This window comes from Dipodomys ordii, unplaced genomic scaffold (assembly GCF_000151885.1).
Source record: "Dipodomys ordii isolate 6190 unplaced genomic scaffold, Dord_2.0 Scaffold116, whole genome shotgun sequence".
NCBI lineage: Eukaryota > Metazoa > Chordata > Mammalia > Rodentia > Heteromyidae > Dipodomys > Dipodomys ordii.
In genome coordinates, this window is record NW_012267332.1 from 729,025 (window position 1) to 747,695 (window position 18,671).

The 18,671-nt window shown below is 35.6% G+C and overlaps 1 protein-coding gene across 3 annotated transcripts in view; it reads right to left on the reverse strand.

Moving 5' to 3' along the window:
* Positions 1–1,586: 1,586 nt before the first annotated feature.
* Positions 1,587–18,671, reverse strand: part of Gpr174 (G protein-coupled receptor 174) — a 24,920-nt gene continuing 7,835 nt past the window's right edge. Inside the window, exons 3-7 of one of the 3 annotated variants that reach the window (XR_001175560.1) lie at positions 17,465–17,556; positions 15,873–15,927; positions 15,742–15,784; positions 2,978–3,149; positions 2,046–2,126 (exon numbers count right to left, since the gene is read on the reverse strand). Coding sequence is in view for 2 of the 3 variants with exons in the window: in XM_013028933.1 (XP_012884387.1) it covers positions 1,592–2,593 (1,002 nt within the window). In the remaining variant the exon portion in view is untranslated. Of the gene's footprint in view, positions 3,150–15,741; positions 15,785–15,872; positions 15,928–17,460; positions 17,557–18,671 lie in introns of all 3 variants that reach the window. The other 2 variants (XM_013028933.1, XM_013028932.1) reach the window with 2 other exon arrangements.

Genomic DNA, 18,671 nt, shown 5'->3' on the forward strand with positions numbered 1-18,671 from the left:
TTGATACACTACTGCTAGCAGCACAGCTATTTTCCTAGCATGGTGTTATTTAAGCAAATCAATGCTTGTCTAGAGAAAACCTTCCATTATTCTTAGGCATTAGAATTTACTTTGATTTCACAAGTTTTTTTCCCCTCAAATATATTAGTATCTTGTGTTCCTAAACTACCCCGTTTGGTTCCTATTGCCTTCTGGACGAAAACTGGAATGTGTCTTCATTATATAGCCACAGATTTTAAACAGAGCCTTTTTGTGAATTTGGAGCTTTTTGCCGAAACTTGTTTTGGAATATCCTACTATTTTAAAACCTTGGATTTAGTTACTACTCAAACCCCAAGTTTGTCTTGCAGAACAATATCAAATGGGTAGCAGGTAAGGTTTTGTAAAGGATACTCGCAGCTGCCAAAATGTTCTTTTGAACTTTTCTCAAAAGGTAAAAGAATTATCCTCTCCACTTGTTAGGAGGTAGGACTAGGGAAACTTGGACTAGAAAAAAATCAAGATAAGCCTCAAGGCTCACATAGCTGAGTTCACACAAACCCGTCCTGTCTGGTAAAAATGGCATGACAAGAACAACCTAACTGCAGTGATAAATACAATGTGGTGATAAATTTTAACTGGTATACTTGACTTTGCTTTATCTTTTCACTCTGGCTTACACTTCATGATGAATTAGTGCACTATTTCTTCCATAGGCTCAGTAAGTGCAGTAACTTGTTAGAGCTACCTCAGTGTCATTATAGAGACATAATGAAAAATCTCTGGTCTTGGCAGGCCCATACATCTCCAGAAGTGTTCTTCAGAAATACTTGAAGAAAGGCAGAACTATGACTGTGATAAATCTGCTTTCTCCTCAGCCTAAAGGTCATTGGTGTCATCTTGAGTAGATTCAGGATAACTACTTGCCCTGGGTAAATTCAGTCTAGCATTTTATATAGTCACAAGAAGGTTATTATTAATTTAAGCAAACCAGAGTTTCAATAAACAAATATATGGGGCAAATGATGTTTCACATTGACACTGAATGAAGAAAACAGTTATTTTTATCTTCAAACTTCTGAGTATAATCACATATTGGAGATAAATATGATCCTATGTTTATAACATTTTGTTTACACAGAATACTATGTTGTCTATCCTACTTGAAATACAACCAAAATATGTTGTTGGAATGTAAACTGTGATCACTACTATAAACAGACAACTATACTTCCTCTGAAAAGAGATGTGCACTGTCCATACTAGCTAAGGACTTATGCTGACTCCAAGCTAGTTGTCTCTTCATGACTTCAGTTCAGAGATAATGTTGTTAACTCTTGTTGTGTACAGAAATTCATTGAAATATTATAGGTTTTTAATATTTTTGAAGATTGATGATAAATTACTATGTGGACATGGTAACATCAATGATAGTGAAACATAATGCTCCCAACAGATTGTGTTATAAGGATGTGCATTCCCAAACAGGTAAGACAGAAGCTAACTGAAAAAGTGTGAATGCTTCCTGTGAATACTTCCCTGTTGTTTTGGATATTGCAAATGTATTCTGATGTACTTGCATTCCAAGCCACATTCAGCTTTTTAAAAAAATCTAGCATAATTCAGTTGCCATGTTGGAAGTGGTATGGTTACTTACAAATGATTTTGTATGGAGATGGATGCTATCATTCAAATCTTGTCTCGAAAGACGTCTTCGGAACTCATTAGTGGTAAAATAGTATATGACTGGGTCAAGGCAGGAATTCAGACTAGCAAGACACAGAGCTACAGAATGAAATATTAGAATCACTCTCCTAGCTAGGCAGCTTTTAATTTCATTGGACTTGACCAGGAAATCTAAAGGAAAACTGAAGTGATAAGGAGCAAAACAAATTAGGAATACCCCTGCACAGGTTAGAATCATCTTCAAGGCTTTCTTTTTCTCTCCAACATCTTGAGTAACAGGATATTTATCTTGAAGTGATAAAACTGTCTTCCAGGTACAGTACAGGACAATCAGGAGAGGAGTAACAAACCCAATTAATTCACCAACAGTCATCATGGCAACAGACTGGGCCAGATTGACATTCCTAGTAGGGAGATCCACAAAGCATTTGGTTCTGTTGCCTGGTGTATCCGAGTTGGTTCTGAGAAGAGGAAAGAGTAGACAGGCAAGACAGATAATCAACCAGCCAGCAACGCTGATGTACAAGTCATATTTCTGTTTGCAGTCATTGAAGCGAAAGGGGTACATGAGAAACCAAAATCGTCGCACACTGATGCAGACCAAGAAGTAGATACTGGCATACATATTAACATACTTCAGATAGAAACAGAACATGCAGAGGCCAGGCCCAAATGGCCAGTCATGGTTCAAGTAGTAAAAGATCCTCAGCGGCAAAGAAAGAACTTGTAATAGATCAGCAATGGCTAAGTTAATCATAAATATGACAGCCCGTTTGGTTTCTTTCATGTAACCATAAAATACCCACAAGGCTAATATGTTCCCTATGAGACCTGGCACAAGAATGACAGTGTATGTTACTGCATAAATAAAGTACCGAAAATCTGTATTATCACCATCTGTCCTATTGCATGTGTCATTAGCAAGCATGATTCTTTCTAGAGAGACTGTCTTTATCTAATGATTATCCAAAATGTAAATTCACAATGAACAGCTGCTCTTTCAACCAGAGGGATGGCCAATAGTTCAGCGAGATTAAGTACAAAGTAATCTTTTTGCCACATCTGTTAGTCTCTATGGATGACTTTGGAATGTTTCAAACAATTAGCTCCATATTTGCCTTGGATTTGTCCACAGTAAATACATGGGAGTCCACTATGCAAACACAAATGAAAAGCTAACATAAATATTCTCCTTTTGTTTACTCTATTGTAAGGCCTTCTGGGACATCACAACATTTAGTTTTTTCCCATTTGGATCATGATGTGCTATATAGCAGCTCTTCAGATTCCCATATAATAGCCATATCCTTACAGGTGATGAGCAGGCTTTTTTATTCTTTTATTGGCTCACATAGAAGAAACATTTGATTCAGTGCACAGTTCTGGGATGTCACTCTTCTGGGATGATTAACTTGCAGAGAACAGATTCCTGAGACTTTTTCAGATATATGTTGAAAATGTAAAATTGAGACACAGAAGTAAAGCTGCAAGTAAAAAAGAAACAAGCTAATTAATATCTGGCATGTTGTTGAAAATCTTAAAAAAACATATAAATACATATATATAGAAAAATACATTGATTTGAATAGAAAGCTTTGATATAAGGATAATATGCTACAGTTCCTACAAGCACTTTATAGTAACCACAGAAAAGTATAAGAATGAATCTGAGAAATAGCCTACCCTTTTTGTTCCTCAAAATCTATGAGCCAATGCTATATGGGGGGTGGTAGAAATTAAATATTTCAGCCCCTCTAACCTCACCAGACTTGCAGGATCAAAATCAATATTTTAACAATGACCCTCAGGTAAAATCTTGTGCATATTAAGACAAGAAACTCTAATCTAGACTATTGTTTCACAAGCTTCATAGATCTTCACAATCATCTGGGGAGGTTTAGAAAAAAAGTACAGTTTTTTGGGTGTTTCCTCTAGAGATCCTGATTCAGTATGCTTGGGGTAGGGCCCAAAATTTGTATTTTGTAAAGCTTCCCATATGATTTGGATATAGCCAGCCCAGAATGTGTCCTTGAACCATCATTTGGGGGCCATTGATTTGATCCAAATTCTTCCCAGATGTCTGAAAATAAGTGGGCAACCAGCCTCTCTTTAAATACTTCCATTTACATGGGTCATTTAGTCACCTCTTAATTATCCAAGACAACAGACCATAGCACCAGAACAGAGAATCAAAATCCCCAGAAAGTTGATTCAGCTGGATCCATGACCCTTGTTCTGAGGTAAACAAATTTTCGCTTAGGGACTTGGATAGTTGCCTCAAGGCTGCTGAAATCTAGGAGGACTTAACTGACTTTAAAGATATGTGGGAAGAACAAAAATGAAATGAGAATTATGAAACATCCTGCTTTGGATTATCAAATCCATGTGGTTTAAAGTGTACAACATTCAGCTCCTCAAGGAATCATTATTGTTATAGTGCCTGGTAAATAAATTCCCTGGCAATTAAAATAGCATATTTTATTCAGTGATGCTCACTTTATTTAAAGATCTTGATGTGTAACCTGAACTATGCATTCAGTTTGATGAAGTATGGAATATTTGATTTCTTGTATTTCTTGGATAAGAAAGATAGTGTTAAAAAAAAAAGTCAATCTAAGTACTGGTGGCTCATGCCTGTAATCCTATCTACTCAGGAGGTTGAGACCTGAGGATGTTGGTTTAAAGCCAGGCTAGTCAGCAAAGTCTTGAGATCCTTACTTTCAAGTACTCACCCAAAACCCAGAAGTGGAGGTCTGACTCAAGAGGTAGAGCACTAGCTCTGAGCACAAAAGGCTCAGGAACAGTGCTCATGTCCTGTATTCAAGCCCCAGGAGAGGGGTACACACACATACACACACACACGCACACACACACACACACACACACACACACACACACAATAACTGAAGGATAGAATAGTTACTGAAAGGGTTGTTACAGTTGAGGTTCTTCACCTACTAAACTTATATATAAATATATACATATATATTTAAATCATTTTCACAGAAAAACAGGTCACTGATAACAGATACATGAAAAGGGAAACGTAAATTGAAACCACTATGCGGTATCTCACTCTGAAGAATGACTATCATTAAAAAAGACAAAATTCAGGGATGTTAAGGTCAAGAAAAGAGGGGTAGACAAATGAAGAGGAGGGTGGGAGGGAGAATGCAATCATAATATTCAGTGTATATGTGTGAAAATGGAACTAGGAAAATTGAGGGGATGGATAAATTTAGGAGAGATGGGGAGAATGATGAAGGGGTAATCAAAATGCTTTGTACTCACAAACTGACATGTGGAACTAAACCCCCTTCATACAACTACTTAAACATATATGTATATATATACATACATACATACATACATACATACATGTGTGTGTGTATATGTATATATATATATATATATATATATATATATATATATACATATACACACACACACACACATTGTGGGGCCTGAACTCTGGGCCTGGGCATTGTCCCTGAGCACTCTACCACTGAGCCACCTACCCAGCCCCAAGATATATATTTTTAAAAGACAAACCCTCTATAGATTATTTTCACAACAAAAAAAAAAGAGATTATGGTGAAAGGGGAAAAAGAGATTACAAGTGCTGGTGAGTATGGGGAGAGTAGGAAATCCTATATTTGGGTGGGAATCTAAATTGTTACAGCCATTATGCCAAATAAATAGCACATGGGTTCCTCAAAAAATTAAAAATAGAGATAACATATGCCCCTACAATACTTGTCTGTGTCTGTATGCAAAAGAAATGGAAATTAGTGTTTCCAAGAGACATCTGCACTCCATGCTCATTCCCAACAGCCAAGATACTGAATCAAGCTAAGTAACAATCAACAGATGAATACATGAATACATGAAGAAAAGCTAGCACGTGCGCGTGCACGCACACACACACACACACACACACACACACACACACACACACCAGAATGTTATTTAGCTTTAAAAAGAAGTAAATTCTGTCATTTGCAAGATGAAGGACATCATGTTAGGTGAAGTAAACCAGGGACAAAACCAAATACTGTACATCTCTCACATATTTTGGATCTATAAAAGTGGAGTCATAGAAGTAGAGTAGAATGGTGGTTGCCAGGAATAGGGTGGAAATGGGGAAATGATGGTCAAAAGGTATAAATTTTAATTTATAAATTGAATAAATTCTGTGTATCTAATATCAGTATGGAAGACTATAGTTTATTCTATTATCTTGTTTACTTTGATTTGATGAGAACAAAATTTAAGTGACTTCACCTTGTACCTAGCCTCATACTACATTTATAGACACACACACACACACACACACACACACACACACACACACACACACAATCTAATGGTATCTTTTAATATGATTTTCCTTGCTATTCCTACTTAAAACTGCAACTCCCTCCCAGTTATCCCCAACTCCATTGGGTATGTATTTTACTCATTATATAAATATATTGTTACACACATACATGTATATATGTAAATATATAGATTTATGTATATATCTCTCCATTACTCTCCTGTTTAAAATTTTTATTTTGTACTCTAGTTCAGGCAGGCTTTTATGACTTACTGTCCCAATTGCTTATCTTTGTCCACCATTCTTCATTAAGTATCTTATTTTTTTCTAATATAACCTATTTAAAAGGTATCCATGGCCCCATATTTCCCACAAACTGTCAGACATGTGGTTTGGCAGTACATGGCTTCTAATACAGAGCTATGTACCTCTAGAACTTTGTGTCATACCACTCTGTTAACATGGCCAGCTTTCCAGCCCAATTGAACTCATATTCTTCACACTGCCTTTTTTCTTTTCACAGTGATTGATCATTTTGCTACCTCAGTCTGAGCATCTGTTGTTTCCTATCAATCTCACCTATTGATAAAAATCTTTCTCGTTTCCTTTTCTTCCTGAAACATGCTCAACTCAATACCATTATGCTAGCCCCTTTGTTTGAACCTTATTTGTAACTCTGCTATATCTAACTTTCTCTTCTTTTTGCTATGATGATTTGTGTCTGTGTCTTAGTTATTCCACGAGCCTCCTTACTACCACATAGGAAGTCCAGAAACTCCTTGACATTATGCAGTAGACTTTATATACCTCTGTATCCCTTGGGGGGTTGCTAAAATATGTCTTGGAACATGGCAAATATATCAAATATTTACTCAGCAAATATTTATTCAGTATTTATAATTTCCAGGCACCATGCTTGGTTCTGGGAATATAGACAACAGAAAAAAATTCATATAACCTCTGTTTTCCTGGAATTTATAGTCTAATGAAACAGAATGATAATTGTCATATGGTCTAAAAAAATGTGATATTAGTCAGCATGCCATGAGAAATCCCATACGATACATTTAAACTATTAAGAACATATTTGATGCAGTGAACTAAAAATAAAGAGTATAAAGGTTGCAAAGCCTAAACTCATTCTAATGGTCATTTATTCCCTCACTGGCCACACTTTAAAAATATTTTATTAGTATATATTTATACAAGGTAGTGTATTTTATTATGATATCTTATGCACATATATAAGATACTCTGATGTCATGAATTTTTCATCATTATATTTTAGCCTGCAAAAATGTAATGCTCCAGAATAAAGCTACTCCCTTAAATTTCTTCTAGATCCCTTAAGAGATTGTTGATGCTTTACCTTCATATAAGGACAGTTGTTTTCTAGTAGGAAAAGTTGATGAAGGAGGCTTCCAATCAGGGGAAAACTTATGTCAGGTGGGCTAAAATTAGCATAAAAATACACTTATCTAAGTATACTTAGATAATCATACCACTATTTAAATATTGTCACTATTCTTTGAGATTATTCTTTCATAACAAAAAATCCACCTTGTATAGTCACTGTCTTATACTCCTATATCAAATCATTTAAGTGGAAAGACAGACTATTCTTCCTCAACTGTAATTTGTTATTTGGGAAGAGGAAAACATCAGAAAGAAAGAGAAATCAATGACCCAAATTTATCATACTTTATTTCCAGTGATCTGTAGGTCAGAAACGATTTCTTTCATACAAAATTCTTTCAGGAAGTTGTATTAATATGCCTACATATCTGTTTGGTCAAAACTTGAGCTTCACTAAATTTTATGTTTAAAAAATATGCTCCACACATTTTGGTTGCTTATCCAGATGAAACCTGATTCAAGTGAATATCAGGAAAAGCTTGTATCATTCAGTACAGCTCACTCTGAGGAAAAGGCTGTTTGTTTTTAACCTATGAAGTTTTAGCTGATAATATCTAAAGACTTCCCCCATCCATAAAATATGTATTTAAGTTTTAATACAGGGAATTATCAAAGTACTAGATCATCAAATTTCCTAATTCTTAATCATGGTTTTATCAGCTATATTAGTTCCAAACAAAGATATTATATTGGCATGTGGAATTCTCCCCAGAAACCTTGTAAGTTCATGTTATAGACAACAACATATTCAAGAGCCAACATGTTATTTTAAAGTTTAGAAAATCAAGAAAAAGTAGACCTTATTCCACAAGCTACTTCAAATGATGTGGCACTGAATGAGTGTATACATGTGTGTAGGACACATTATAACATTATGACACATAAGTAATCACAAAGATTGAATAGAAAAAAGTTGAACAGTTACTTTCTGATTCCAGTCAGCACACATGGAAATTCTCAAGGCTTCTTTTTCATTTCTGAAAATTTCCTAGGTCACCTAGCTTATGGTTTTCCTGAGAAACGTGTCCAACAACTGCATGTACAACTGTATTAAAGGGCGTATTCTTGTACATGGCAGTAAGTAAACACATCAGGAAGTGTTTGTCTGGCTGATTTTCAGATGGTACTTTTCAGATCTGCCCTATTGAATCTTTCATAAAATTATTGTTGTTGTTTTTTTGGGGAGGTCCGGTCGTGGGGCCTGAACTCTGTCCCTCAGCTCTTCAGCTAAAGGCTAGCACTCTACCACTTGAGCCACAGCGCCACTTCTGGCTTTTTTCTTGCTTATGTGGTGCTGAGGAATCGAACCCAGGGCCTCAGGCATACAAGGCGAGCACTCTACCACTGAGCCACCTTCCCAGCCCCAAATTATTGTTTTTTTTAGAGCGATGTCACACCTGGATGCCATCTTCAAATTTTCAATTCATTGTAGCTTCAATACCTTCTATGAATCCGCTATAGTTTAACCTCGTGAACAGAGGAAATACATACAAATGCATGGGAAGACAATGTTGTTATTGTGAATGTTGCCATTTTGCCAGGAAGTTCTTTCCCTTTGCTGAGTTTAAATGTCTCTGCTGAGATCTGAAACCTATTTCCTTTTCAGCAGACAGTGCTTCTTGTTCCACTGCTCTAGAAGTCCTCTTTTAATTACTTGGAGAAAGCCAAAAGGCACTCACTCAGTCTTAAATCATCAGTGAATGAAGCCCAGTAACATTATGGATGGATGACCTCAAAGGCTATTCAAGCCTGTACTGAACACTAACAGTACTGCAGCCACTACCTGATTCCATGCTCCCCCTAACATCCATAAAAAATGTTAGGCTGTTTGTTTTCATTCGGCTTCCACCTCCCAGGGTCTTGTTCTTAACCACATAATTTATAGTTGTGTATTTTTTTTATTATTTCCCATTTTCTTAGGTTGACTTTCTCAAAATCTGCTCCCTCAGCTAACTGCTGTGCTTGTTAAAATTGCATATTCTTGGACAGGCACAATCTTAATTGCCAAGAGGTGGAGCCAAGGGATCTCCATTTTAACAAACTTCAGATAGAATCAAATCTGTGAGTCTTCAAATCTGAGAATCTTCTAGAACATAATACCATAGGCTCTAAAGACAAACTAGAGATTTTGCTGGCAGTAACTGTTTTTCCTAACTCCATTGCCTATGTTCTCAATTATTCTTTAGTATAAATTGCTGTTTCATCTGTATCCTGCCCATCACTGAAGTCCACATTAAAAAATGTCATTTGCTCCAAAAAGGTTTCATTATTCTCCGCCTGGTTTTGATCAGACCCACTTGCAAATTCCCATAGCATTTTATTTATATCAGAAATATGCTCCTTCATTCCACAAAATAGTAAACTTGACACTCAAGACGGTGAGTTTTACATTCCTTTATATTTCTTCAACTACATTTTTCATGTTGCAGAAGCTCAAATTCATTTAAGTGTATTTAAGATCTAGAATAGAATTTAATATAATGGGAAGACCCTTTTGGGTCTTTATCTTTAATTAACATACATTAGTTATATGGGTGGATTTCATGGTCATATTTTCATATATACTTGCAGTATATTCCAATCAATCCCTTTATATCTCTATATGCTAAGTTCTTTTGTAAACATTTGAAGAACCTTTCATTTGGTTCACTATTGTTTAACCTGTGAGTCATAGTGGATCTCAAGCCTTTTTGTCTATACAAAGTTAAAAACTAGTGAAAGTATTAAATTACTTTTAATAGGTGCTATAAAACACTGAGCAGACAGTTTAGAATTACATGTAGCCAAAAAAATCTGGCTATTAGTGTCTTCTGATTTTACCACTCTGTGTCTGATTTCCAACTCATTTTTTCTTGGAAGACAAGCCACTATTTTAAAGTTCTATTCTACACATTAAAGTTCAAATATTTTTACTTTGTAAAAGTGATGAGAAGATCACAAGTTATGTTACAGTGGGAAAACTGTATGTATTTCCTGTTCTCAGGGCTGACAGAGCTGTAGGGATTTTCCTCAGCTTTTCTGAATGTGCACCTTGTGTCTCAAACCAGACATGAACATTTGGACAAGAAGGAGAATTTTTTAAAGGAGAGTTATGAGCTTCCAAGCTTACATAAAATAAACTAAGGTCCAAGATAATCAGATCCTTCTGGCGCTTTTCACTTTTTTTGCAGTTCTTCTTGCAATTTCTCTTTGAGAGTGTGCCCTATCCACTGCTCCACAGGATTAATAGCCTGTGAAAGTAGAGGAATAAACCAACCTTATGAAGCCTGATAGAGCAAGGGTAGAGTGGAAAATAAAATTTGTCCTTGGAGTTTTAACCCAGAGCTGGCTACCTAATGTAGTGTGAATTTTCAGGGACAAAAGCTTTCCATTAACAACAAAAAAGGAAAACCTTCCTTCTTGTTTGCTGGGTCCAATCTCCTCTTCCCTAGGGATGAGAATTTCACCTTAAGGATAAGATTTTCACCTTGTTGAAAGTGTTCAGGCTGGGAATGCCTGACTCTAACCTTTAAAGATCAAGCCCAGAAAATCAAAGTGGGTAGCCTTTCCCAGTGATTGTCAGAACCACACACACACACACAAAAGTTTCTGAAACTTGTATAATAGATCCCAGAGCTTTCATATGGTTTTTCTTTTAGCAGCTTATTTACTGTATCACGTTTTGCTGTTATTTGTGCATTACACCTTTTATTTCCACAGTTCCTTTTGCCTTATTTATATTTGGAAAAATTATCTCCACATATTTTCCAAAGTCTATAGCATTTCATTTTAAAGAGAAAAACAATAATATACAACCCTTCAAACAGACAGTGAGATATTTAGTTTCACAAAAATCTTCATGGAAAATTATTTAAGAGTTAAAATATTAAAACACAGGTGATAACAATGAATTATTTACTTCTAAATGTACATGGTGCCCTCAACTATTACTTTAAAAAATTTCCATAATGCCCCTCAGTACATGAATGGATCAAGAAAATGTGGTGTACACACACACACACACACACACACACACACACACACACACAATGGAATTCTATGCCTTCGGCAGAAACAATGACATCACCCATTTGTTAAGAAATGGAAAGACTTGGGAAAAAAAATATATTAAGTGAAGTAAGCCAGGCCCAAAGAAACATAGGTCCCATGGTTTCCCTTATTTGCAATAACTAGTATATGTCTAGAACAAGCCAATAGGTCAAAAGATATGTACATATGACCATATAAGATGATGTTAAGTGAAATGAACCACAGGATAGGGACACAACTATTTTTTTCTTCTTTCTTGCTATTGTTTTTAACATATTTAAAATGTACCATGTGATTTTTTTTGTTTCTTTTGTATGTTCTTCTCCCACGGTATAACCCCTGTTTTCACTATATTTGATTCCCGTGCCCTGCATCTTGTATATACATTTTTCTAATTGGAAGAGGGGAATGGAAATAACAAAATGCTTAAATAAGGATACAGGTTGATCCATTGTAACAATGATATGTACAAGACACTATGTTGAAAACAAACTTTACAACTTTGCGGGGGGGGGAGGTAAGGAGTTGGAGAGGTGGGGAGAGAAGGGATAGTAGGGGGAAAACAAAGGAGGAGGCAACTATGTTAGATAGGAAATGTACTCATTATTTACTCATGTAACTGTAACCCCTGTGTACAGTATTTTTACAATAAAAACATAAAAAATAAATTAATATTAACTAGAAAATATTCCAGGAAATAGGATTCTAGTCCATTACTTCTCAAATTTCTATCATGTTTCATGTGAATCATGAATGGATCCCATCAATTAAACAAGACTATAAAGAGTTGGCTACTAGTCTCACTCCAGAAAATAGCCTCTAAAATTTATAAGCAGTAACAACGTGCCAGCAACCAGAATTGTGGTCCTAATTTCTCCTTCTTCCTGATTAGCAAAAGTAAACAAAGTGATTTTGAAGCCTTTGGTACTCAGAAGCATCTTCCTGGTCTCTGTCACTGGAGCATCACTAAAAGTGACAAAAAATAGCCAGACTCCTTGACTGATTGTTCACCATTGATACATGGCCTCTAGGTTTACATAGAAGCAGAAAGGGTGACACACTGATGTCAATGTATATACTGCCCAGCCTCTTCTTCCTTTGAAAACAACCATATTTAAGAACAGAGCTATGACTGTAAAGTATTAAAAGGTTAAGTATCCATTTTCCTGAAACCACCCCTTATAGAGGTAAGGTAGGGAGATTAACTTCAAAGCAAAGCTACTTATGGCAACCCAATTGTACTTATGATGCACGAACCTAGGTAATTACATAGCTACTCAGATATCATCCTACAGTGCTCCAGATATAAAGCACAAAACATTAAATAATATCATAGATCCTCATTATAACTGTTGGTATATTTTTCTGAGATGATATTAAATTATTGATTGAAAAGAAATGGCGAAAAGTGAATCAGATAGGTCTCTTTTATATGACACACACTCTTCTTTCCACAAAACATCACTAGGTACTAGATTCACAACAATTTTCCCTCTCCTTTAGGACAGTTATGAAATGTTGAAAAATATCCCATATCCACTCTGGGATCAAGCCAAGCCTTGAAGCTTCATGAATAGGTATAATGTGACTAGATTTTTGCATGCTTGTGTTCATTGAATAGTGCTCTGTCACTAAGTATTTTTTCACTGAGTCGCATTATTTGCAACATTTTTAAAAATTTTGTGTGACTCTACTTATTTCAGTGTGGTGAAAACTAAGGCAAGTTAAGATAGGAATTCTAGTGAAAGACTGATTGTTGGACCAACATTTTATATGACTGTTCTTTGGCTTTAAAAGAAAATACATCAGCCATTTTTGAAGACCATACTTTAAGTTAAAAAAGCAACTAAGAAACTTTCTTCTCAATATTTTGCAGATGCTTTCCAAAAAAGATATTATTAGCTTCTACTCTAGGTTAATTCAAATAGCTAGATAACATCAATCTAAAAACTATAGGCAAGGGGCTGGGAAGGTGGCTCAGTGGTAGAGCACTTGCCTTGCATGCAAGAGGCCCTGGGTTTGATTCCTCAGCACCACATTAGCAAACAGAAAAAAGCCAGAAGTGGCGCTGTGGCTCAAGTGGTAGAGCACTAGCCTTGAGCTGAAGAGCTGAAGGACAGCGCCCAGGCCCAGAGTTCAGGCCCCATGACCGGACCCCTCCCCCCCAAAAAAAAACTATAGGCAAGAAAATAATGAACTCACATTGGCAAGTGAGTTTTGTATATGCTTTCCAACATGAAATCAGTAACATCCACAATTATTTCAGAATGATAAATAAATATTCATGCTTTATCTCTGTTTATAACATTTTGACATGACCAATAGCCATACAGTACTTCCCTTTTATTATTTTAATTAGCATGACTTTCTTATTTTAGACTGATATATTTCTACAGTTATCTGTATCAGACAGAAATAATTTACAGCATTTCATGAAGTGTGCCAAATCCATCAACTGTTCACACTATAGAGACCTAAACAGAAAATATTCAAGGCCCTATTCTCCCTTTCTAGCTTTCCAAATATCCTGGTTTTACACTATGCTATTTATCCTGGCACACAATATTCACTTTGCTGTCAAGTTCTATGACTTGAGCTTTAACATCCTTATGTTACAGTTTCCCATCATTATTTTCTTTCTCACACTGAGGTGAAACAAAATTTGAAACATAATTTTAACACTACTAATTTTAAAGAATTTTTATTCCTGTAAACAAAGTTTACATCACAATAACTTTAAGCATACATTTCAATGACTAAGTATATTGATACTGTGTAAATATCATCACCTTCTTTTTCCTCACTTTATTAACATCAATTAGTTCATTCAAAAGGATTAATTTTAACATATTCATATATACATACAATACACTAGAATAAAAATCCAATATTGTTTGCCGGCACTGAGTTTTGAACTCAGTGTCTCATACTCTCACTAGAATGGCTTGCATACAGCTACTGCTCTACCACTTGAGCCATGACTCTAGTTTTACTTTTTGTTGGTTAATTGGAGATGGAGTCCCACTGACTTTTCTTTCTGGGTTGGCCCAAATTGCTATCCTTCAGGTTTCAGCCTCCTAAGTAGCTAGGATTACAGATTTGAGCCACCAGTGCTTGGCTTGATGAAAATTCTTGAAAGGATCATCTCCTTTCCTCCTAGATTACTTGGTCATCCCAAGTGGGCTAGCCCTCCTTTCTTTGGTTCAGTTTTATTTGGTATTAGAAAGCATTCATAGTATATGGGGATTCAAGGAAGGAGTAAGAATATGGTAAAGGAGGCAAATTAGTTGAAAGTGCACTGTGTGCATGTGTGGAAATATTATAAGAACCCTGCTTTCTGCAATAGCCACAGTATGTTCCTGATTTTGTTAACAAAGTCTGACATATTACATCCTATTTGATTGCATAGTTAGTCATCCATACATCTAGATCGTAATCTCTTTGAGAATGAGGACATTTTCTTCTTCATCTGTGTCTCTCCTACAACACCTCGAACTTAAACCCATTAGGGGATTTTTAGAAAATGCCTGTTAAATGAAAAAGCATAAATGTGGCTATACATTTTTAGAACCATTCTTTTCAATTCTCCACATCTGAATAAACTTTACAGTACAATCGTCAAAAGCTATCATTTTATTTTTTAAAGCTATCATTTTAATTACTGGTATTGACCACAGGAATTTTTTCCAAATAACACTTTTCTTTTTTTATTTATTGAGAGGTATATTCAGATTATTTTATTTAGAGGCTTGACCTCTCACACCTACCTCCAACAAGAAAATTTGCTCCTCTTTATGGTTCCTCTTCCAGTGGTTGAAAATAAGTGGGCTGGAAACTATAGTTTTCCCCAAATAATCACAATGTGCTAACTTAAGTATTTCAGAAGCAAACAAAAAGCTTCAATAACAAGCAAGACAACAAAGTAAAAACATCAAGGTTACAGAACCTTTTTAAAACACCCATCTGGATATTTACGATGTTTTCAGCATGCCATGAGCTTACGCAAAATATGCAACTCAAAAGCACAGTCACTGTGCTTTTTAAGATATCAACTCTTGAGATTTACTTTTCACAGACACATTGTACTCTGATCAAAGAAAGTAAAATCAAGAGAAATCAAGTTTTAAAAAAAATCAGATTTTTTAAAAAAGAAAGTGCTTCACCTCCTCTCTACTCACATACATGAAAATGAAATAGAGAGTACCTCTTTGTGGCAATGTGGTGCTATTTTTACTTTTTCTACCATAGACTGCTGCCTTCATAGGACAGGAAGTTACAAGTCCCTCCCCAACTATAGCCTGAGGACTCACCGAGTATCTGAAAATATGTTGGACTGGCACTAGTCCCCAAAACCTGCAGGTGAGAAAAGATAATGTTCTTTATTATTAAATATACTTGCTGTTTTGTTTGATTGTATTTCTTCCACTGGCTAATGGCTTACCTGTATGTTACTATCCATTTTAAATGCAATTCTGGACTCCTGAACACCTATAAGCCTATGGAATTATTTTGGATTAGGGTTAGTTTAAAAATAATTTATGCATTGGCTTGCTATTTATTTATTTATTTCAAATTCTTTTCCCTTAAATATACTTGTGAGAAAGCTAAAGAAAGTTGTATGAAATCAAAATTAGTGATAATAAATCAAAAAAGAAAATTTCAGCAAATGGCATTATTTGCAGCATTTTCTTAGTTTTCTTCACTAGTTCAAGTTGTGACTAGCCACATCATGAGATTCATTTAGGTGGAGTTCATGAATTTTTCACCTGTTCTCTGTAACTTTGGCTAAGTTCCTTAAACATTTCTATCTCAATTGCCTTATCTCGTGAAATAATACAATAACTACTTTTATGAGTAGTTGTTACTATTTACAAGGTCCTACAGTGTCATGTAAATATATTAAATAAAATGAACAAATTATTGCACTTTAAACTATAAAATAACTGATGGTATGAATAAACACTGGCAGCAGATTGTCTAATATATGTATACATGTATATATACAATATATATATACAATTTTTTATTTAAATGAGTTGCCATTCAACAAAGAACTTTATGGATACAATGCATCTTGATCTATGGATAAAGTCTAACCTTTGGATAAGCTTATCTCTGCAAGTTTAAGTGGTCTGGCGTGATTTTTCTCATGATTTTCAAAACTGGGCTCAAGTACTAAATGTGTCTCTAACAATCATAGGTAGACTGGTATAGCAGTAAAATCCTTCTAAGATCAGGCATCCAGTTTAAGAGGATAAAGACAAACATTACAAACACTCTCAGGCTGAAATTTCTGTCTTCCAAACCTCTCTCCAACCTAAGAGTTAGCAATCAGTAAACACTTGCCTGTCATTTGATTCACCTACATTTTCTGCAAATGATATACCTTTCATCAACCTCCCATATTTCATCTTACAGTCTGTATGTAAAGTGGTCAACATGTACTGGTTGAGATGCACATGCTCTGTTTAACATTGAAAATATGTATTTAATTTATACATTTTCAAAATGTAAGTAAAGCCTAAGTACCTGGATCTTTCATTCATTTTTGAAACCTAAGAAATAGACAGCTCATAAAATTAGGGCCAAGTTAAAATGAATAAAGAACTATTCTTAGTAACAAAATCAATAACACAATTAAATTATATTAAAATGCATTGTTTTTAAAAAGTGACAAAGTGTAAATATGCATGACAAACACCATATTGCTTTGTAAAACAAAAATAAGATCAACATGATTAATTTTACTTTGTTAACCAGGCCCCAATGTAATTCAGTAGAACACTATTAAAATGCCACAGTTAACACATTTTAGCCAATACTTCAGGAAGTACAGCTTTTCATATTGTATAAGATCACTTATTTTGACTGTTAGAACCTGGCCATTACCTGATAATCTATCAAGCAGACCTGTAAAATATGTAAATAGGCAGCTAAATGAGACTGTTGATACTTGTCCAGGAACCACAAAGTAAGTGCTTTGTTTCAGAAAGAATGCTGAAACACAAGTTAAAGCCATAATTTAGTACCTACTGTTTACTGCAGTGCTGATGGAACTCCTTCATCAGGTCAATAAAGTGTCCTGAGGAAGCGATGGAAATCTGGCTGGATTGATTTATTCATGCCTGAAAGAACACAGAAACAAGTGATCACATATAGCACAGAAGAGAAATTTTAACGGGTATATACTGAGACCCTAGAAATCGATTACCATGGGCAAAGGAGAGTATAGAGAGTTACATTTAGCCCTTAGCACTAACAAAGTGGAATGAGTGGCAATCCTTTTACCATCTGACATCTCTTTTTGGTCTTTGGGAAGAGTGAGAGAAAGTAGGAATGTCAGTGGCAGGGTTCACAAGTCACTCCCTGGTCACAAGGAGCTCTTAACTATGATGAGCTATCCTAGAAAAATCCGACAACCCCCAGTCAAACTCTCAACAAGGTTAAAGAGAGAAGCCTTCTTTATCCAGGTCAGCATATTTTCCTGAGATATTCTCATGACAACTGTCTCACTGATTATTAAGTACACAGGAAGGGAGACCCTACTGGCCCTTATTTGACAGCAAAGATGATTTTAGAAGACTAATTTATACACACAGATACTTTACATACGCCACAATACTTTGAAATAGCTTCCTACATGGGGTGATTTACGGGAACCAAAACTACACCCCACCCAATTCTCTCACTGTTACAATTTAACTAATGATCTGCTGCTGAGGTTTGAAACCATGCCTGAAATATCCTTGCTCCTTATAGAATCTATCCTTGAAGCTACTGTCTCTAGTGACCTCCTTAAAAAGTGAAAACACTAAAGTACTGCCTATATGTTATCCTACTAACTATACTCAATTGAGGTGGATTATACTTTAGAAAGTCCAGGGGAATGAAATTTGTTTTGCTTGGTAGCAAGATGGGAATAAAAGAACAAAGAGGGAGAAAATATTAGGTAAGGCATATGGTGGGATTACCTGAGCAGCTACTAGATCCCATGATATGTTTTGGGAAAGGATCCTACAAAGGAGTAGGGAGAACATGAAAGTGCAAGGGAAGAAAAGTATTGCCACAGCTTTCACATTCACAAATGTTCAAATTAGTCCATTTCATAAAATGCATCTCATCTAGACTCTGAGATCTTTCTTTCAAAAAGGCATGAGTCTAAAAATCACTTAACCTAGGGACTCTCCTTCCTTCCTTCCTTTCTTCCTCTCCTCCTCCTCCTCCTCCTCCTCCTCCTCCT